General features: G+C 44.3%; 1 protein-coding gene across 3 annotated transcripts in view; it reads right to left on the bottom strand.

The window, feature by feature from the left end:
• The window catches only part of LOC119809593 (microtubule-associated serine/threonine-protein kinase 4), a 172669-nt gene that overhangs the window by 16319 nt on the left and 133369 nt on the right, over positions 1–22981 (bottom strand). For 2 of the 3 annotated variants that reach the window (XM_038322500.1, XM_038322501.1), the window contains exons 16-22: positions 21129–21230; positions 15011–15133; positions 14699–14811; positions 10018–10142; positions 9618–9853; positions 3400–3629; positions 2325–2447 (exon numbers count right to left, since the gene is read on the bottom strand). In XM_038322500.1, coding sequence (XP_038178428.1) covers positions 2325–2447; positions 3400–3629; positions 9618–9853; positions 10018–10142; positions 14699–14811; positions 15011–15133; positions 21129–21230 — 1052 coding nt within the window. Of the gene's footprint in view, positions 1–2324; positions 2448–3399; positions 3630–5964; positions 6166–9617; positions 9854–10017; positions 10143–14698; positions 14812–15010; positions 15134–21128; positions 21231–22981 lie in introns of all 3 variants that reach the window. The other variant, XM_038322502.1, reaches the window with a different exon arrangement.

Raw genomic sequence — 22981 nt, 5'->3', positions numbered from 1 at the left:
TGAAGCAGAGCAGAACCTAGCGGGGCAATGCCACCTGTGGACAGATGGTCTTGGGGCACATACAAATGAAGGCTGGGGAAACCAAGAAGCCCAAGTCAGAAAGCAGTGTTCCTCCATGGCCCCAGTTGCAGTCCCTGCTTCCAAGTTCCTGCCCTTCTATCTCCTCATGATGTACTGTAACATCTGAGCTGAAAGAAACCCTTCCACCCCAAGTAGCTTTTGATCAGGGTCTTTATGCCAGCAACTAAGACAATTCCTATTGAAATTCCTTTAGCTTAAAAAAAATCATTGACCTAAGGCATCAGTTGGATGGATGGCAACTAAGAGAATTATTCTCCGGGGCCAAGAAACCTTGATGGTAGTGAACTGCTTAGCTTGCTGATCTCAACAGTCTCCCCTAGGCTGAAAGACTCACACACGGGATATCGGAGAAGAGCTCCCGACATTCATTCCCAGTTCTTATCCACAAGACAGCGAACCACAGGATCAAAGACTGGGGGTGAAGTGGCTACTGAGGCTCTGCAATCTGTGTTTTTACTTGACTTTGTCCTAGGTGTTCTAAGACAGTTTCAGGTGGCTTTCACAGACAGGATCTCAAAGTCAGCAGTTCCGTCCAGCCTTGCATCTCTGGGATGCTTGACTGGGAATGTTATTCCGCCCTTGTTAGAGAATTTAAAAGGAAAGAACTGAACTGAAATTTTGGACCAGAAGTAGCTGTGTGGTCCTGTCCTCCCACTGTCATGTTTGGATAAAAGAGGAGGATGCTGTAGCTATGTGGTCCTGTCCTCCCACTGTCATGTTTGGATAAAAGAGGAGGATGCTGTAGCTATGTGGTCCTGTCCTCCCATTGTCAGGTTTGGAGAAAAAAAGGAAGATGCTGTAGCCATGTGGTCCTCTCCTCCGGTTGTCACGTTTGGACATAAAAGGAGGCTGCCATGGCTCATTTTAACTCTATAAATTTACTGAACCCTAAAGCCAAGGCAAATTTTTTTTTTAAATTAATACTGTGAATTAATCAAAAGCAGTAACTTTTTATCTATTAGATCACCCTGGACCTTAGGATGTAGAGACTATTGCTTCTGGACCCTGGACCAGACTCTAAATAGTGTGAGTCTGGGAAATGACAGGGAAGGGACCAGGAAAGACATTTAAATGCATCTGCTTTGGGAAGACCTGCACACCCGCTCTCCCACTAGTGCCTTCAGATTCCTCATTTTTTCCCACAGCAGTGTCGCTCCCCTGGCATGCTTCTCCCTTAGAACTCTTAGAATGTTCTCACCAATAGCACAATGCCCCTCTCTCTGCTTCAGCCTGGGATAATTAATTTCTTTTTCTCATGCATGTCCTGTACTCTCTGAAAGCAAAGAACACCTCTTAGTCCCTGTATCAGCAATATTTATGTGGTCTCAAACATTATTTAAATGATGTATGGGGGTTTACAGTTGTACACATTTATCCTCTGTCTCCCTAATGCTTTTTTTTTGTTTTTGTTTTTGATGCTCAAATCTCTCTGGTTAGTCACGAAGTAAGAGGTTGCCCAAAACATGCGTAAGGAAGGGACTATGAGTCTCATCTCCAATAAAGCAGCCCTTTCCTGAGATAATTTAAAAATTAAATTCAGGTTCAGTTAATTTTGCATCTTTGACTTTATAGTCTGGAGTTAGCGCGTAGCCAATCAGGACTCTCGGAAGAGCTACCTGAGAGGAGGAACGTGCACCGGGCTCTCCATTTATATTCCCGCTCTCTGGGATCTGAGCAGCTGCGGGCTCCTTTCGCTGCTCCTTTTAAGAACTGATCCCCATGGAAGTATATCTTAGCTATGTAGATGAGAGGGGAGGAGCCTTGTAACTGCTCGGCCATCCTTCCACCCATCATCTAGAGCACATGTCAATACGTCTGAAGTTCGGTCTTTGAGAGCAGCGCCGGCCCTGAAACAGAACCTCAAGATCCACCTTCCCAGTTGGACAGTACTGTCTCCTTCTATACCAGAATAACGTCTTCTGAGGGTCACCTTCAGAACTGCTGGCTCCTGCATGGAATCTACGATGTGAGGTATACAAACAAGGAGAACTCATGTTCTGTACGACTGGTAGCGAGAAGCAAATATAGGCAAGTCCAGGTTCAAGTTCACCCTTTCTTTCACAGCGTAAACCCAGAGAGCTCACAACAGCTTTGCGTCATATCAGATTTCTGAGTACTGTGTCCCATCCCTTCCACTGGTGAGACGGACTCCAGGCCCACGCCACAGAGAACCTGACCTCACAGTGCTTATTCCTTAGGGTTACCTACTGCCTCTATGTGGCCAGGACAGAGGAGAGCAGTACCTTCAGCAGAAGCTCGATGACTTCCGTGTGGACGAGTCCATGAACCGGCTCTCCATTGATGTGAGTGATCAGATCCCCTGCCTTCAGTCCAGCCTGGTGGGAGGGACTTCCTTCTTCTACATTCTGTAAAGAGGAGAGTATGTCTTCACAAACAAACAAATGACAAACCCCAACACCTATTGTTTCACCTGTCAGGATACTCTGAGTTGCCTTGTGAGTGAGCCTAAGCTCATAATAAGAACTCAAAAAGGCATGGCCCTTGTTCCAATATTGTTCTAAAACAGGATAATTCCCATGTTTCTTTAAAATTGTCTCAAGTGAGCAAGAATGTGAGTTTTGAAAACCAAAGCTAGGGGAAAAAAAGAAAGACCTGTAAAAGACAAAGGACAAGGCTGGAGGGAAGGCCCCACGGTGAAGAAAGAGCACGACTCTTGCAGAGGATCTGAGTTCAGCTCCCAGAACCTATGGTAGGTGGTTCACAACTGCCTCTTAACTCCAGCTCTGGGGTAACTAATGCTTCTGGCCTCTGGGTATTAGCACTCAGACATACAAGTAATTAAAATAAAACTACCCGCTTTTAAAGGATAATAAAGGGATATGAAGAAGATAGTTTTCATGTGTTTACCCGATTGCTATGTAAGAATAGGCAAGCAGTTATAGAAACTGGGCAGAGTTAGGAAAACTGACTACTTGGTGATATACCCAATTCTACCATGGGAATAGAGAAAAGACTTGGATGGTGATGGTGTAGGTCTTTAATCCTAGCACTCAGGAGGCAGAGGCAGAGACAGAGGCAGAGGCAGAGGCAGGCGGGTATCTGTGACTTTGAGGCCAGCCTGGTCTACAGAATGAGTTCCAGGATGGTCAGTTAGGATTGCTGCACACAAAATAAAACCCTGTCTTGAAAAAAGAAAAAGAAAAAAAGGAGGAGAAAAGAACACTAAAAGGAAAAGGAAATGGGGTCCCATGTGAAACAGAAACAGGAAACACGTCAGCAATCAACCATGCTTTAGTCAACAGCTGCACTCTGGGCTGGCGGGAAAGGAAAACTGCCAAGAGCGAGCGCTGCTCTTACCCAGACGATGTGGTGCACCGTGTAGATGTCACTGTCGCCCACGTACACCCGGATGGCTCGGATGGTAAATCCATAGTTCTTCCCTGAGCTGTGGATCACAATGGGCTGGTGGGGACTGGCAGATGCGGCCGAAGAATCTCGGCTAGGGGAGGAATCCCGTGAAGAGGAAGGGTCTGAAGACAGGGAGTGCGGGGACATGGGACTTCCCAATGGAGACACAGCAAACATATCTGCAACAAAGAAGCCGGCATCAAAGCACATCCAGGGCATAGCCACCCTTCCCATGGGAAGCCCCACCACAATCAAGAAAACAAAGAGTGGTCACAAAGCAAAGCCCTTTGTTTCTAATGGCAAAAGAAGAATTATGTAGAAAATGCTTATGTCGGGAACTGCCATGGATGTGAAACTCAAGCCTGTTGAGGGAACATCAAAAGTCTTTCTTGTTTAATGTTTCTCAATACTCTAAAATTAAGAGTTTTTAGTTTTCCTACACAGAGTTTTCTGGTTTTAGATTCTTTAAATTATTTCGGTGAAATAAATCATTTATTTATAGTGTCTCGTTATAAGAGTAAACTAAGTGTATAATGAGATATACTCTTCTCCAAATCTTATACTAAACAATTTAACGGGATTCTCCAAACACACACATGGCAGGAAAACAAGAATCAATTACCAGCTGCTTTTTGCAATGTTACTGAGCTAGAACTTATTAACACATTTCAATCGAAAAACTTAACTACAAACAAATGACTGTGGTTACAACTGCTCCTCCTCACACAGTAGCTTCATAAGGTTTCTTCAAGGGTAAGGAGGGCCAGATACATGCTAGGAGCAAAGCAGCTCATGTCCCAAAATGCCATCTGTATTCTCCAAGGCTCAGAGACTGAAACCTTACCCCCAAAGTAATGGTATTTGGAGAAATATCTGGAAACTAATTAGATCAAGAGGACTCTGCTCCTGGTGATGGGGTTGGCATGTTTCTGGAAGAGGCCTGAGAGCCTCTAAGAGATGCTGTTTATGTGGAACACACACCAGAGGCCTTGACTGGGCATCTGTACCGCCATGAACAATAGATTCTACTCTATATAATTGACATGAGTATAAGGTACTATATTATAGCAGTCAGTGCAAGGTAAGAAGCAAACTCACTGTTCTATCTATGAGAATGCATGTGGATCCTAATTAGTCATGAGACTGTGTGTGTTCTGAGAAGACAATCATCTACAGAGCATGCTGAGGTCTGAATGTGAACTTGGCTGGAACAAGGCAGCCAGGTGCTATCAGAGACGCCAGGACATGGTGAGACCTAATGTGGTCCCAGCGAGGTGACAGCACCCATCTTACGCATGCTCTGAGTCTTCTGTTGTCCCCACAAGAGTAAAGTATCTGTGAAATCCAAAGGTCAGGTAAAAAGAGGTCACCGGTGGATGGGGCCCTGCGACGTGTGAGTGGAGGACAGAGACACTCAAGACTCAGGCTGTGGGAAGGCCAGGGTTCCTCTTAACCACATGGTGGTCTCCATTTCCTCTACAAATGGTACAACTTCCTCTTTTTCCAAAGTGCAGGCTACCTTACCTGCTTCTACAGATGGTCAAGGCTGCACTGAACTGCCCTTCCTTGTTATACATGCACATTGGGGCCATGCTGAAGTACGCATGGCCATACAGACAACAGAGATAGTAGCTTGCCTCATGGGACTCAATGAGATGTTTCTTAGCAAATGAATTTACGTTATGCTTTTGAGAGCATTTGTGTGTATCATTTTTTTGTACAAATATAAAATAGTAATCTCTTTGATACATAGTTTGTATTCTTCCCAATACATGCCACCCATGAAAGAATTTAATTTCCAATCCTATTCTCTCTTACTGAGCGATGTCATAACCACCAGTGTGTGCCAAGGGAATTACTACAGACTTACTGATCAGTACATGGAAAACACAGCAATCCAACAAAACTATAATCTATGCCCTGTTTTAGAAAACTGGTCTTGATTAATTTGCCTTCTAGCTGGAGAAGGCGATGCTCAGTCCACAAGAATGGGAAAACATCTTATTTCATGCCTCCTATAAGAATTTCTCTACGATCTCCAGAAATGTTGAGGCTTATATTCTGTGTCATTTCCTCATTAATTAGATGATGCAAAGCCTACCTAGCCTTCCAACATTCGAGCTGCAAACAGCTCTGGAAAGTACGCACACAGTACGGGGTCTAGAGAAGAAGTATCTCAGGGAGGGAAATTCATTATTTAGCTCGTGGGGGAGAAAAAAAGGTCTTAAGAAAACAAATAAAATCTACTTTTATAGGAAAAAAAACATCTCTTGTCTCACCCCCAGATACAGAAGGTAACCTGAGACAGATATGCACATGCTTTCTGGGTGCCCCGAGGTCCAGGAAGGGAAATTCATAGGTGTGTTAAGCCGAGGTTCTTGAGAGTTGTCCTGCAATCCCGCCCGTGATTGCCTCATGCAATCTTGCATTTCAATTTGCATTCCAGGTTGGGGGAGGAAGGAGGGGAGTACATGCACAAATCACACAATTTCATGCGAGTTGATGTCTCTCTACCTCCTGGGATCATGAGGGACAGAGCACTGGCAGAGAGGGACTTTGTGACTTTCCCCGCAATTCTCTTTTTCTCTGTGTTTTCTAACCGCTGCCGAGCCATGTGGGAAGTGGGTTCACTGGATGGCTTTGAGGTGTTATCTGTACTGTCCACACACTCGCTTCGCCCATTTATCTGATCCAAGTGCTCTGAAAAACTGCCAACTGTATAAAGAAGAAGGAATAAACACATTCAGGGGGGAGGTAGGAGAGGGAGGTGGAGGTGGGAACAGAGAAAAGGATGGACCAACAGCGGGAGAAACTTCCATGTGGCTCCTCAGTCCAGATGTGCCAGGCTGAATGTGAAAAACCACCAGCTTGTGCTGTGCAGGAGGAAGAGATGGAAGAGCTATGCATTCAGGCTTCATTCTCCTGTACACATTTAAGCAAGTCCTTAACGATTCCATTCTATTAACCAGGAGAATAGCTTTCTATATAATCTGTAGTTCCGAATGCTCTGAGAGTCTCCTCCCAGGGGCCTTCAAGAAAGCCATCCTATAAAGCCACCAACGCCCCCCTCAGACTGATCCCAGTGATTGGTGTGAGTGCTCCTAATGATCTTAATACCACTTAGTCACGCTGTAGGCATGTCTGTGTCACTGCCTCTCAGCTTCCCAAGATAACATGGGCCCGGGTATGTAAGTCAGAGAAAGAATCAAAATGTTCCTTGGTTCCTTCCACATCTGTTTTCACTCCAAGCTCCTTGTAAAAGTTTCAAAGGACGAGATACAAGATATGGGTCACCCCATGATTAGGAGCAAACTGCATCCTCCTGGCCTTCAATGTAGACTGTCAGATGCTGGCCCTCCCAACGTCATCCTCCAGCCTCTATGACACACCTGTCTTTGTAAGTTCGGGAACCACTAATGTACAGTGCAGTTACTCTTAAGTTAGAAGATTAGGACTTTCCATAAGAATGGAAACGTGTGTGGTATGTAAGGACATTGCAAATGGTCTTCTGAATGACTAACCAGCTCATCTTAAAATGCTGACCACACAGCATTCTCTGTGAGGAAAAGAGTTGGCCTAAATGACACACACCCCACTCAGCTGCACAGCTCGTGTCTGGCTCTAGTTTGTGGCAGGGCATTCAACTTGTGGGTCTGTATACGGGGGCCCTGGAAAGCCATGAGGGTAGATGTGGATACAGCATACTTGGTGGCTGTCTGCTGTGCCGTGAAAACAAAGGGTTTGGGGTTTCTACAATGGCACCCACTGGGCCAACAGAATAAGGAAATCTTAAGGCAGCTATCAGCAGCCTCTCACTTCCTGGGAAACACATCCTCATTTCCTAGTGCATCTATTCTGCTCCCCCCAGGAAATATACTGCTTGGGGGACTCGATCAAAACCGTTTCACTTGCCAGAAACTTCTTCGCTCTAAACTGAGGCTAAGCTCTGGATAAACCACATCCTCTCTGAGTGGGTTCAGGTGGGAAGAGTGCAAACAAAAAGTTGTGTCTTTTTACTAAATAACGTGCTGGGGGCATCTGAGCATCGCGGCTACGACTTCACAACTGTGACATCTCAAGGGTTCAAGTACAACGTAGTCAAGGAGAAAAGGGAAGCAGACACCAACTTGTGCTTTCCCAAATGTCAGGAGGAATGCACAGTATTTTCTTCTCTCATCCCTCCGGCTTCCTTCCCCGACCTGTTTTACAGCACTGTACATAAGCAAGTGCCTCTTTTGCTGATGGCAGGTAATGTCACCTTAATGTTCTCTAAATGTCAAGGGTTCCTTCTTTTTGATGGTGGAGCAATATAAAATTCAACAAATTTAATTTTACTGCAGCCACGCTTTTCAGGCTCCTTAATTACCCTTGGCTGTAAGCAAATCAACTCTCATCTCTCTGGTCTGTGCAGCCCCCAAGGTCTCTGATTATTTTTAGTATGTGTATGGGGGAGACAGGGTGCGAAAAGGTAGGTTGACACTATTAATCAAAATGCATGGCAGGACCTTAGCAGATATTTTTAATTATGAAAGTAATCAATCAAGTACTTAGACATGACTCCTCCTCTCCCCCTTTACCTCCTACCTTTCTGATAGTGAGCAGGTTCGGGATACTGAGATACAGCAGACAAGAACTTTTAAATGGAGGTAACTATAGTCTACATTCAGAGTAAGGCAATGGAGAACCACATAGAGATCCCTAAAACTACCAATATAAAATACTGAGCCCCCTACATTTGATATAAATAGTAAGAGAACCATGGTCAGGAACCCTAGAATAGTAAGATATCTCTATACTATTTTTGCAATGCTATTATCTTGGCTTTATAGTTAGAGTCAATGGGATTGCCCAGGATAGAAAAAGAACTGAGAAGCAAAAAGAGAAAAAAGAAACCCAGTAGAAATTTCTCAGGTCAACCATAAGCATATATGAAGCTCCACAGATTCATACATTTTAGGGAGGCTAAAATCTAGCCTGAGAGAATTTTTTTTAAATGTGATTAAAGGAAAAAATAAAAATGACCTTTCACTATGAACATTGAGTTTAAAAATGTTGATGGGAACTCTTGGAATCACTTATGCTTATTAATATAGCAATATTAAATATGGCATAACGAAAACATTCATTACAGCAATTATAAGTCAGAGCCATCTTTTGCTTTTTTTTTTTTTTTTTTTGAAGAAAAACCATTAACCGACCCTACTTTGCAGAAAGATCTGCCTTTATAAACCAAATGATGTCATAAAGGCACCTAAATGGCATATTCTGGGGGAAGTAAATGAAAGTCTGGTCCTCTAAGGAAAGCACCTCCCTGGTTAAGGGTATTAGGGACTTTAAACACTGCTGAAGACAATGGTCCTGTTGTTAGGAAGCTTATTTCACACAAAGGGACAGACACAAGAGAAGCCCACACTCTGGACTTCAGCCCAGCAAGAGAGAAGCTTCAGGAACGTGGGACTCCATTTGCCAGAGACTGAGAAGGGTCAACTACAAGCAGAGGTGGTGGTTTAGATGCAATCTGACAAGGGGGAGGGGCGGGTGGGAATTCTCACCCCCCACTGGTGTCCTGTGAACTCCACAGTCTGAGTCCTTTGCTACAGTCAGTGTGAGGTTAGTGACCAGGGACTGGGACAATGAGGTATGTCTGGTATAACATGACCCACTAACAGAATCTAAGTCCTTCAAAGAAGCTACCATGGAGCTCAGGGCTGGAGGGAAAGCTAGCTACATGCTTCCTCTCAGAGCTGACTGGAGCCATTTTCAAAGGACACTGTGATGGTTGGTCTGTCTGACCTTGTAACCTCATTCTGAGACGGATGCAGTTCAGCAAGCTGTGCCTTTGCATCAGCAGCCATGAACACACTCTAGAACGGGCAGGTTCTGCCTGCCACAAGAGGACCCCACTGAGGTTGGTGGTCTAAGTGCCCCCGAGGTCCCGCTGAAGTCAGGTTCGCATGCTGTATGGCCTGGCACTGAGGATGCAGCTGAGTCAGCCGACCTAAGTTCTCAGGAGTTTGTCCCTAAAGAGGTGGGGCCACGGGAGAAGTCTACGAGGGAGAGGCGCTCATCCTGATGGTCTGCTTGGGTGAAGCCTGGGACTCAGCGTGCTGACAGTCACTTCCCAGTAGGTACGGTGCCCGAGCAGAGTGGGCACTGCTACCACTTACCCGACAGCGTGGAACTGCTGATGGTGCTGGCTGGAGTGGTGACCTCGGGCTCCTCCTGCGTACACTCCTCGGGAGGGAGGACAGGCTTTCCCGGCTCCTCTCTGGGGTCTCCAGAGCAAGGGACGGCTTCATCTTGCTCTCTCTCCGTTGAGATGGCCAGCTTGGGAAGCAGGCCAGAACTGAGCTTGCATCTGTTGCTTTCTGTATCTGAAGAGTTGGACGTCGATAACTGTTGCCTTAATTAAAAACAAGAACAAGTCACATGAACGCCCCAGGAAGCCATGAAGAGCAAAGGCTTGAAGAGACCAGGTAAAGCAGCGTATGTCTAGGACCGTGGTTCTGGCAATATGGTACCCAGTGTCGGCTCAAGCAGGGGGCCCCTGGGAGGAATCTCACGTACACTTCCGAGTACTCGGAGCTCCAGCTGAGTGTCTCCGTGGACGGCAGTGTTGTGCTCTTGGTTTTGTCCTCGCTGTCGTCTTTGTCTTCTGAATTCGGGGTCATTCGGTCTATGCTGCTGAAAACCTGGGAGGCAAGTGACCACTGCTTATGAACTACATCCAAAAAGAGCTTGTCGGAAAGAGCACAAATCTCAGGAGGAAGGGAAAGAATTGAGTATACAGTTCAAGTGTGAACTGGGGAAACGTGTGGGAAACCCTGGCAACGCTGTGGGCATGTCACGAGAGCGAAGGCTCGAGGTGTGGATGCGTATGCTTTTCGAGTGCAGAGCTGAATGGACAATGTCACTTTCGCCACATCTCATGGGTTTCTGGGCCTTGGGATTCGTGTGGATCTCAGGCTGCTTTCGTGCTCAAAACAGCAACCAGCAAAAGAAAATCATACAGACAGGAAGTGTCTGATGCCTGCCAGTCTGGAGCAGAGAGGAGAAACAAACTGACATTGGGCATGAGTAGAAGAGTAAGTGACAACCTGCTTCAGTGCCTGGAGTGGGTGGGCTCTGTGGAAGGAGGAAGGTTACCACCAGGTACACTTGCTTAGCCTCTAAATCCGGCAGGTAGGTGCTGGTGTGGGAGGCTAGAGCTTAGGCAAACAGTCTCTTTTAGCCCATTTCTAAATCTCCACTCTCTTACAGGAATTACAGGAGGAAAGTGGGGGTTTGAAGAACCCAGCATGGTGAGCACCCCCAGGTGTGACCCTCCAGCTATTTACTGTTCTCAGGAAATGGGCTTTGGGCATACTACTATCTACAGAGTTAGAAAAGGATTAGGTTAAGGAACAGGCGCTGGGAAAAATAAAATACCTTTCAAAGTAAAGAAACTATTTAAGGTGGGTTCTGAGAGGCTAGAGGATGAGTTACGCAGTAAGCACCCAGGGAATGGTAGTTAAACTTGCTTCGGGACACACTCGCCACATGTCTCCAGGGAGATCCCTACCCCTATGTTGTTCCTATAAACAGAGAGGGGTAGCCCCACGGCTGATTTGCAGATGCATTCTGGGTAATCACTTAGGAAAATGTACAGAGCACTTTAAAATCACAAATTGCTATAGAGTTCCTAAATAACAATCATGCAGGATGCCATGGCAACCACAACAGCAGAAGGGAGGCAGCGTGCCCTCTGGGCTTATTTCCATTATTTCTGGGTTCCCACCCTATCTTAAAACATCCGTTTTGTTTGTTTCTAAATCTTACCTGAATTTATAGAAGGGCATCTTTCTTAAGAATCAATTTTATTATCGTCTACGATTTCCTAAATTCTAGAGTGGCTTCCTACTGCCTTTTTCCAGATAGCTCATAATCTTTATTAATTACTGATCAAAATACTTTCTCATCCCACAGTCAGCTGTCTCCAGGTACATTGGCTCATGTCAAGAGCCAAGCACTATTCCTGTGTTGTGCTCTGTGTCACATTCTGGGAGAGCTCTCTGTGTGTTGTTATTTCGCGTGTAAAGCTAGCCTTGTGGGATCCGGGCGGGATGAAAAACAGGCCGCTCGTCTCATCACTACAGAATGGCGCCCAGATATGGATAACTGAATCCACATAAAGCTTGAGAAACCTTGGGAAAGAATAGAGTAAAGCATGTTTTCTTGGTAGCAGCAATTTCTCGGGTCTGTTCTGTTTGCTAGAGGCAAGCAAACATTCTCATCTAAGAGAGGCTTCCTGACTCAGCTTTAGCTGCAAAACCCTGCAGCTCTTTTAAGAGGTCCTGCCATGAAACACTTAAATGGTGTTGATGAAAATTAACTGCATGCTTTTTGGTTTTCAACCATAGCAGGAAAAAAAGCTGCGCCGGTTTAAAATTCCGTTGTTCTGGTCCGTCCTGCCAGGGCAAACTCTGACTCTTTCAAGCAGGCAGTCTGACTGAATATGGTCTATGAAGAGAATGCTGCAGCTTGCTTGCTGGCAGGAACCTTGAAATGCCATAGAGTTGTGGCAATAATAATGGTGGTACCTCAGTCATGAGGCTGGAAAGCTAAGGAATGGGCTGGATCCAACTGCCAAAGCCACGACTTTAATCCTACCCATATTGCTCAGTAATTTAAAGGCTCGTGTGGTCAGAAAAAGAGAGAGAGATACAGTAAAGAGAGATTCAAAAACAAAAACAAAACCTCTAAATGGTTTACAGTGTGTTAAAAATAAATGCAGGCTAAAAGTTAAAGTTCTTAAAGAAAAAAAAGAGTAGTTGGGTGTGGTGGTACACACCTTTAATCCCAACACTTGGGAGGCAGAGGTAGATTGACCTCTGTGACTTCAAGGTATGGTAGGACACACCTTTAATCTCAACACCGTGGAGGCAGAGACAGAGGGATCTCTGAGAGTTCAAGGACAGCCTGGTCTGCAGAGTTATTCCAGGACAAAGATATACAGAGAACCTGTCTCAAAAAGTAAAAATAAATAGAGGTTAAGTAAAGCCACACAAAGATGGAAAATACACAGAGAATCTTGATACTGTATGCTATTATGCTCTTTAAATTGTTTGAATGCTGAGGAAGGAGCAACAGCTGCTAAAAAATATTTGTTTATAAATGCTGCTGAATTAATCCAACATAGATATTTTGAAAATACCTTGAATTCAAAATTTGGATCTAAGATTATGATGCTTTGAAAAAGTTCTTCTTTTGTTTTCACAGAGGATGAGACCCTGTGGATTGCTTCTATCCCAATATGGTATGATAGACCACACCCTCCTGAAAGGTTGCTGTGAACACCCTCAAAAAATTATTTCACTCAATTGCTGACTGAGATGAATCTAGTACACAGGTTATACCATGAAAGACCTAAATAACAGTGCCCCCATTCAGCACGAAGCAGTTTGAAGAGAAATAACTGTGCCCATATTCCCAAATATTGTTTATAAATGTTCTTTTACATTTAAAGGGGGAATGATATAGATATGAATAATTTACATTGGTATAAATTTTACTCTATTGATATAAATTTAAGGTCAATTTTGTTATATGTATATGTATTTCTGATCTTGATTAAGGTATTGTGATTGTGTAGTTCATTTAAAAATGTATATTGGTTATAATGGATAGTCATCAATAATAGTCAAACTTGTAGTCATGTTAGATTTTCTAGATATATAGAGATATATTTCAGTTAGATAGGCATACTTCATATCTTCCAAAGACTACAGAATATGGCATTTAAAATGTTTTAATAACTTAGGGTTTTTCATGACAATGAGACACGTCTGCTCCTGGCAGCACCAATCTACTTCAAGAGGAAGATGGGCATCAAAGAGGCTCCTTATGGAGTTTGATAGCCATTTGGGCAAGAAGCTGCTCTTGCCTGGACTATTGCATAAACTGGATACAGAGAACCCTCAGAGAGAGGACTGCTGAACTTGCCTAAAGGTGAGATGATCTTTCTGGGTTCCTGATTCATGAAAGAGTCTGTGAGACATTCTGCAGGACACAGCAGATAGTGACTGAACTGCCTTTGAAATTTCCTGCTTCATGGAAATGTCTGCTGGAAATTATGGGCCTGTAGGCCAAAGATGGATGCCCCAACGGTACAGAGGAACTTTGGGTGACTGTCCAGGCAACGAGATGTCTCTGTCATTTCTAGAGTTTGTAAGTTGTTTATTTCTTGTTTACTTAGGTAATATTATATCCTTCTGGAGTCTTTGATGGAGTTGAAGAATAGATAGATAGTTATGGTTTTCCTTAAAGATGATAAAAATAAAATAGATATAAATATTGTGTAATTCTTGCTTGATAACTGTTTTGTTATATGAATTTTTACTATGTTAAAGTTAAAGCCTTTCTTTTTTGTTTAAACAGAAAAAGGGGAAATGATGGAGGACTCTCATTGGTTAATAAACTGCCTTGGCTTTTTGATAGGGCAGGATTTAGATAGGTGGAGTAGACAGAACAGAATGCTGGGAAGAAGGGAAGTTAGTCTGACGCCATGCCTCTCCTCTCAGAGAGAGACACCATGAAGGCAGGCACCAGATCAGACATGCTGAATCCTTCCCGGTGAGAAACAACCTCGTGGTGCTACACAGATTATTAGAAATGGGTTAAAGCAAGATATGAGAATTAGTCAATAAGAGGCTGAAACTAATGGGCCAGGCAGTGTTTAAAAGAATACAATTTGTGTGTTGTTATTTTGAGTGTAAAGCTAGCCGTGTGGGATCCGGGTAGGATGAAAAACAGGCCTGCTCGTCTCATCACTACAGCTTACTGCACCACGAAGCCTGTGTTCTTACATGACACACGACATGGGCTGTGGCCTCCACAGCCTAGCTCTTAGCTAGACCTTAGGGCAGGCAAGCAAGTTCACCAGATGACAACTGTCCTGGACAGCAAGTCCATCAGATGACAGCCATCATGAAAAGATGGCAATCTTCTCGACTCTTTGCCTCAAAACAAAGCAGACAATAGCAAGAAAAATCCCAAAGTCAGACCTTAATTTCCAGAGACACACAGTTATGTCTACAGGGTAGAAACTCCTGATCCTCAAGAATATAAGACCATCTTCCCCAGCTGACTGGGAGGTCTAAGTGCCGGAGACCTCACCCCCCCACAAGGGGCAGATGCTTCCACAGGCTGGCCCAGCTGAGCTGCGTGGCAGTGACTGGATCATCCCAGATTCCTGCCGCGCCTCACTTACCTTTGAGAACCTGTGTGAGCAGGAAGAGAACTGCCGGATCTCCACGGTGAAGTCCTCGTCGTTGGTGTCATCCTCCTCCTCCGTCTCCATGTGATGGTACTTTTCTGACCGAGCTGCGGAGGAACGTTTCGGGACAGTCTGGGTTACTCAGAGAGTTTCCGCTTTTAGCAGAGACAACTTCACTATGGCTATCTGGAGCACAGCAGCGCTGCACTTTCTAGAATTTGTGGGTGTGAGATCGGAAACTCAAGGTTGGGGATGAAATGTTTTTAAATCGAGTAAAGGCCAAGGGATGTCAGATAATGCACATACTATCAAAATAACTCGTGTCATCCTCCGACTCCAGTTGGGGAATAAATTCCGCCTTCTGTCTCAGCAAACTGTTCCAGTCCAAGGAGCGGAAGAAGCGATGCTGCTTCACTTCATAGGCACCACCTGGAAGGGGGGCGGAGCGAGGCAGACGTGAGAGGCTGCACCATTCTCCCACCAAAAGGAAGCCCCAAGTCTTCCAGAACATGTAAAATATTTATTAGCAGAGAAAGAAAGAAGCCATGGCATCCATATCCCACTCCCTTCTACAACCAAAACTTGAAAAAAATTTTCCTATAATTTATCAGCAGGAAATCTGATTTTGCTAACAGCGGCTGCGATAGCGCAGCTTTTCTCTGTTAGTTTTTCTACAACTTCTTCCATTTTTCATAGGTTAATGACATGGCCACTTAAAATCACATTATACTGAACCTGGGGACGTGGATGCATGTTGGCCCAAAGCAGAATGGCTCATTACAAACCCAGAAAATCCTAACAAGGTGCAAAAATGTGCTTACAGCAATATATTTTTTTTCTGGAGGGAAGGTTAATAATGATGAATTTTTCCTAAATATTATATAATGGTTACCTTTCAGTTTTATTAGATTGCTCATTAACTAGGTAGGAATCAGATTCTGTGGTTTAGATCCTTAAGTAAGGAATTGACAAACTGATTAGATAGATTTATAATTCAGCTCACAGGATCAGTGATGGCGGCTAACATTGAGACTTCTGTTTGCCAAGTAATTGTTGTAGCACAGTTTGGTGAGAGGTTTTTTTTATTTATTTGATGATTTTAAACAGTGGCTTTGAATGGCAAGGCTCATCAAAAAATGTGTTTCAGCATCCCATTAAAAAAGAGGAAGGTCACATGGTCAGAGCAGGACCACACCCTACCTCAGCACACACACAACAGATGGGAGAGAGAACAAAGACAGGAGCCTGGAAAAACACCAGGAAGAACGCTCTCAATAGAACATCACAGAGGTCCATCTGATTGGCCTCTCTGTCAAGCTTTCTTTTGGGGATGAAGATGCTTCTCTCTGTGATTGTCACCCATGTCTCTCATCCTGTCTCATGTGGGTGCAAAAGGGGCAGAATGGGAAAGGCAAGGGAGACAGAAGCTGGGCTGGGGTTCTTGGCTGGGGCAGGGTTAGAATCTGTGGTCCAGAGACATAGCTCTGTGCACAGTTCCAGGTGTTCTAAAAACACTGGCAAAGAGGGGAGAGAAAAAAGTGAGGTAAGCCATGCCAAGAGGGGACAACTGGCTGTTTTTTACAAAGCACAAGGATGACATGCTGCCAAGATTCTGAGCAGGTTCTTTTCTCGGCTCCATGCTTAGTTCCAAACTGAGAAACGACGGCACCGGTGGCTTCCCAGTTAGAATCTGTGGGCTGATTCTGTGCCAAGTACTGAAGTAGATAGAAAGACAGGGAACATGAAGGGGGCATGAGAAAGGAAGATATCCTCAACCCCCAAGTATCTGGTTTATGTTTCCACATGACTGACAAAATCCAAAGTTCTGATAAAGACTCTGCAAAGAGGAATACTTTTTTTTTTTTTGCTAAATATAGCTCAAAAAAGAAAAAATAAAGTATTACAGCAGCGAGCAAATCATGCTTAAGGCCAAAATACATGCCTTAAACACTCGGACCCTATGATTTGAGCCTTATTGTGCCCCTCTCTCATCCATAAGCCTCTAATAAGCCACCCTGTAATTTCATTCATAAAAGGTGATTCTTATAGAAAAGTAAGCAAAGCAGCTCATAGCTTCAGAGCTTTACTTAATCTTTGAATCTGGTTATAAATTACAGCCTTTGAGCCTGTAACTTGCCGAGCCACAAAATCACACAGCTACTGTTAGGACGTTTGTGTCTTTTTCTTAATGCCTGTGCCCTGATTCTGCATTTGAGGTGGGGGTGTTCTTTCCTTAGTGAATCCCAGCTTAGCTTCATGTTATCTTATCCTGAAACGCTTTGCTGCTGTGCACGCAAGGATTCCATAGCCATCTAAGCACCGAGCTCCTGTAAGAATCCCTTAGGTGGCATCCTGCCCTGACAGTATTCGGTGTTGTAGATACTCTGTTTTCTTAATTAATGGAAAATAGCCCTAGATAGGGTCGGCATTATCGGCTCCAGTTTTAGTTGGGGAAACTCAAGAAAGACAACAGAGCATGTTAGGCTAGCTCCTCCAGACGAGAAGAATAGGAAGGCTGCACTCGGTCTGTCTCAAAGTATGCAGGCCCAGATGCAGTAGCACGGTCTCACCTCTACACAAGGTCCCTTGCTTTACTCTTTCTCCTGCATGAGTTTGAAATGGATCCGCTGTTGCCTAGGCCGGATAGCTGAGCCAGCTGGCAAGTCTGTTCTATGGTACCCCCCCCATCCCATTCCACTGTGCCGCTTGCTTCTCTTTTAGCTCCCCAAAAATGTCCTCTTAAACACCTATCAGGGTCATTTTCTTCTGGTGTTTTTATTTGGAGGAGCAAAATACAAAGGCCAAGAGGGATGGCACATTTCCCCATCCCACCACTCTCCATGGTGATGACACTGAGATCTAGTGCCAAGCCCCGATGAGAGGCCATGACAGGTATCTCGGGATGCTTAGTCCAGCCATGGTTCCATTACCATAACTATCAATGCAGTTGTGGCTCATGGGACCCTGTCAATGATACTGCTCTGAAATTCTGGGCTATTTACACTCAGAGAAGCCATTTTTATAAGGTCAATGACTCGCATGGCACTTGGAGATGATACTGTGCCTGTCCTCTCCTATCTGCCCATCTATGAAACTCAAGCTGATGAGAATTCTGCTTCCTTTCTGCGGACAATGACAAGTGGGTCTTCCCCAGTGAGTCACAGCCATGGAGGATGTAGCTCACAATTTCTTCATATGGACGTTTCTGCCTTAGCTGGGAGAGGCAGTTATCAGTAGGCTTTGTTTCTCATGTATTCGTGGAGTGATGAACAAGAAAGAGTGAAAAGAAAGAAAAACTGGGGATTTGATTTCAGGGCTAAACTGCTGGCTAAACAATGGGTATCGGGAACTATGTGCAGATGGTTCATGCGTGCTAGGAGGAGGGAATGAAGGGGAAGGAACTGTACTGGTCCCCTGGGTCCAGCTAGTTCCACGTACTAGATCCCCACACAAACATCATTGCATTTCGTCCCCACAAAAGTCCTGAGATGTTCAATGTGCCCATTGGACACTAGGAAACTGAGGCTGATGACAAGAAAGAGACACCGCTGAGCACTCATAGCTGATATACAGTTGGGGTCACATCTGAACAGCTCCAAGGCCAGCCAGTGAGATAGGCTGCCACTCAACTCTCTCCAAGTTCAAGAGTATATCCAGCTTCCAGCAATGCACAAGGTCCCGCACTGCAAGTTCTAGCTTGGCACTCCTGCACTCCCTTGAGTTTCCCTTCTTTTCTGGAAGCTTCTTAAACCTGATGTTCTTTACAGCCTTTTATTTCCCCCCTCAGCCTCTCCGGTGTCTCAGGCAAATGTGCCTTCACACATTTTCACAGTGCATTATTTTGCCTGCTAAATATTCACTGAACACAAGATACTGACATTGGAAGCACCATGGCAGGCCTGCAGGATCCATGCTATTCTCGAGGCCCGACTGGGACCTATCACGTTAGCCCTGCCGGTTTGGAAATCACTTCCTGGATGTTCTAAGAGCTTGAGTAGGACCTTTAAATGTCTCTTTCAGGTTTCTCCTAGGGACTTTGCTCTTCAAACTGTCAGAGACTGACAGTAGCCGTCAATGAGAAAATGTGCAGAGAGCTAACTTGCAGCATATGATACGTACACAGGGACCCTGCTGACCACAGTCTCTGGCCTGTTGTAAGTCAAGCCTAACCAAAGGTCCTCGTATCTTTAGAGAAGGGAGCGGGCAGACTATCAAGTGGAAAACCTCCAAACTGGCCCTTGGGGATGCTGGGAAGGAAGGGGACTTTTGAGCTTTCTTTGGAGGGGTGTACCCACCCATTTAAATGCATTTTTCAGCCAATGCATGGAAGCCCTTCTTCTGGGCCAGCTGAATAGGGAATTGAATAGATATTTGTGCTATCCCAGGGCAATCTTGAGATGCAGCTGGTTCTCATATTTGGCAAAACCGAGTCAACGCCTTCCCTTAAGAATCTGCCCCCCTCCACAGTCTTGACACCATTTTTTTTTTTGACAGCTGCTCTTATCTCCTGAACCATAACGCACACAGATCTATCTGAAGGCAGGTCACAGAAGGAGAGAAATAATGAGTCTGTTTGACAGGTCGGACAAGTGGAAAAGCAGATAAGATGGGAAGAAATAAACTCGTTTCAAGGATTACAGTGGGCTCCAAGGTAGTCGTACCACCGCCATGCCATGGCCCCTACCCAGAAGGTATGGGACTCAACAGGGGATAGGTAGAATACCTGTGCTGGAAGAGCCACACCTGGTTCTAGAAATCGCTCCTGGGTGACTTCTCATATCTCACAGTGATGCTCTGAGGGAGCATGGGTAAAAGAAACCGACTCTTGGCCCCAAGGCCAAGATCTGGAAGCTAGTCACTTCACCCCAGTTTGTGCCCTTAAACTAAGTCTTCAATGCCCTTCCAAGGTAAAGCACATGCATTCTCTGAAAAGGGCAGTAGGGATCATGAAACTCTAGCGGGTGGCTCAGCTCGATAGTTATTTCCCAGATCAGTCCAGATCTAAGCCTTCCTGGATTTGCTAACGAGGGGTCTGCAAAAATCCTGTGGAAAAGGCTGAACAGTCCGCTGTTAGTCTCTGTGGGCTACAGAGTTTGACATGTCTACCTAGCTCTGCTGCTATAGCATGAAAGCAGCCCCAGATGATAAGTCTCATGAAAAGACATTGTTGTATTTCTGCTCTAAAAAACCTTATTTATACAAACAGGTAACTGGCCATAATTTTCTGATCTCTGATTTAATGTATTATCATCAAAGCTCTAATGTATTATACTAAGTAGTAAGGTTTTTTTTTTTTTTAATGAAACAGGGTGTCACGTAGCCCAGGCTGGCCCTGAATGTACTATGTAGCCAAGGAATATCTTGATCTCCTGGTCCTTCTGCGACCACATCCCAAATTCCCAAATGCTGTGATTATAGGCTTGTGCCACTGGGCCTGGCCTTCAGCAGTCCATATATAAACAAGAACAGATCCAGGAGACTCGGTGGCTCAATGTGGAGAATGCTGGAAATATTTGCAATCATCACAAATGGTTGTTATGGGAAACACGGGGGAGGAAATGATGGCTTCAGCCTTTCCTGATATTTCTACTATAATGGAATAGAATGAAACTTCAGACTATAATGAGACTTCAGAATAGAATGACCCCATCAAACTAACAATTTTCACTGATAAAACTACTGGTTACTGTCTAGAGTATGTGCATTTACATTTAACATTTTTGTCTTACTAAGATAGGCAGACACGGTATGTCTAAAGTGTGTCTATCCAGAATATCAGGGTGAGGGGAGTGTGGGGTAGTGCTGGAAGGAAGCACATAACTGCTGGCCGTAAAGCTGGGGGGGAGGATATCAGCAAGAAACAAATGGGCTATCTTGTCTATCTTCAAAGGCAATGGTTTAATTCCCTTTCTTGGGTTATGGTGCTGAGCACCATGATAGGACAGCATGGCTCAGCCCCAGGCCCTCATTTCTAGCCATCAGCTGGAGAACTGATAACCTATTTCAAAGGCTGTGGATAGAAGCCTGCTGGGTCCAATCCTCATGAAATGTATGTTAAAAACATAACCAAAAAGAGCACTACACATCTGATCTTCCATTCCCAATTATTTATGATGCACGGTTTTCGGGAGAAGATTGGCATATGCCCTTGTGATGCATTTACTGAAGCAAATTAAGAGTTTCAGCTTTGCAAAACACAAAAACAAAGACTAGCTACCTATCCTAGTGTATATGCTGTTCTAAATCACACACACACACACACACACACACACACACCAAATAATATTGCTCTAATGTGCTGCAGCTATGTCCTACATCAACTAACAGATGTTGCCTACACAGAAAACATTAGCAAAAGCCTCAGATTGCTCCAGAGAACATTATTTCTTGTATATTGGCAAAAGCAACACACACGCTCTCTAACCTGTTCCCAGCCTCTCCAGCGGATTCTGCCTGAGAAGCAATGTAATCAGATCCTGGGCATCTGGAGGAGGGGCCTCATCCTTCTCAGGCCAGTTGATTTCATCTGGAAGGAAGAAAAGATGTTTATAGCTTTATCACTCAAAGGGTAGTCTAGTTCCCCCAGCCTGGACATCCCCAGGAGGACTGTCAGACATGCAGACTCCTGGGCACCATCCCGGACACATTGAACCCAAACCTGTATTTTAAGATCTTCAGTTGACTTCTACATGGCCAAGTTCGGACAATATTATTTTACAAGGTACAAGCAGCACGGTTAAGAAAGATAGGATTATTTCAAAAATAGAACCTATCATCTACTTTATTCCTTGACAGAACCATCGTTCACTTATTTCCAATGACAGAAATGTCCCCTAACAAGTCACTCCTTCTGCTGATTAGGAAGATTTAATAAAACAGAAACTGACCAGCTCCGTGTCAAGGGCTTACCCACTGGGGACCATCCAAATGTAAGATTTTCTCACTAGCCTAAACTGAGAATCTGGTCCTGGCCACCCAGTTCTCTAGCTCCACGGAGGAAAAGGTTATTTTGCAGAAAGTAATTATTTCTAGAGACAAAGGTAAAGTCCAAATGTTAAGGTTGAAGAAGAGAAAAACCCAGGGAAATCATAGTAAAGGGAGTATTTAAAGTCTGTCAGATATATTAGACTACATTCTTGTTCTAAAAGAGTTTGCCTGGAGATAGGTATGCGTGCTCGTGCGTATGGAGATGCAATAAAAACATGAGTTATTTTTGTGTGCGCCTGCCTCTAGCTTCCTCGGCTGCAGTTTAAATCTGATTTGGAAAATAAAACATGAATATGCATCAGAGCCGTAAGGCATCAAGAACAAAGCCAGCGTTTGCTGCTTGTGTTAATTAAACAGTTGATTCCCCTTGCCATTCAGGCCTTGGTCTGTCAGAAAACAGCCTAGTTATAAATCCATAAACAGCTTCGATACTGTAGAAAGGGCTTTCAGGCTGCAGGCAATTCAACAAATCTACTCTGTTAAAGTTTACAAATATGCCTGGCTTGCAAAGCCCATGTCAGAAAATAACAGTACGATTAAGGACTTTTCATGAGCAAAATGAATTTACCCCCATGTCCATTGCTGGCTGGCATAAGTGCAGTGCAGGGTGGAGCAGAGGTGGCTGATGGGGATACCGGAGATAACCTTTCAGGTAGAGAAGTCTTTTCTGCCATCTATGCATTGAGGGAATTTATAAATTCAGCCAGAAGGGGAGCAATGGCCCCTATTTAATTATCATTTAGGTGTGCCACATGCTGCATGACAATAGTTAGGGTCAGTGTGCAGGTCAAGATCTAAAGGTTATTGAATTTTAAATGAAAGATGAACAGCTGCTATAGAAATAACATTACACATCACAACTACCAACGAAAGCATTAGCAATCTGCAGATTCAATTTCCTGCCTTCCCATTCTCATTATTTATTATTTGGTAGACATTTGTTTTAGGTTTTATTACATGACTGCTAATTTCTTCATTGCGCCATTAGCCATTTTTCCCATTTATGTAAATGTTGCCCACATTAACCTTTTCTTCCCTGGTGCAACTTTCCTATTACGAAAATGAAGACCAGCTAACAATGAAAGCATTTGTAAATCCCATACCAACTGCTTTTGGATAAAGTAGTAGACAATTGGAAGTTGAACACAGCACTAGCCCATTTCCAAACTCCACGTTAACAAAACTTCCTCAGATCAATTTCAACACACATCACTCTCTCGGGAACGCGAGAGGCTATTGTGTGTTTCGATAAGCGAGTTCTTTTATTTTGTTGGCTCAAATGTTTGATAA

Source organism: Arvicola amphibius, chromosome 3 (assembly GCF_903992535.2).
Source record: "Arvicola amphibius chromosome 3, mArvAmp1.2, whole genome shotgun sequence".
Lineage (NCBI taxonomy): Eukaryota > Metazoa > Chordata > Mammalia > Rodentia > Cricetidae > Arvicola > Arvicola amphibius.
The sequence above is the reverse complement of the archived record's forward strand: the minus strand, read 5'-3'. Positions and strand labels throughout refer to the sequence as shown.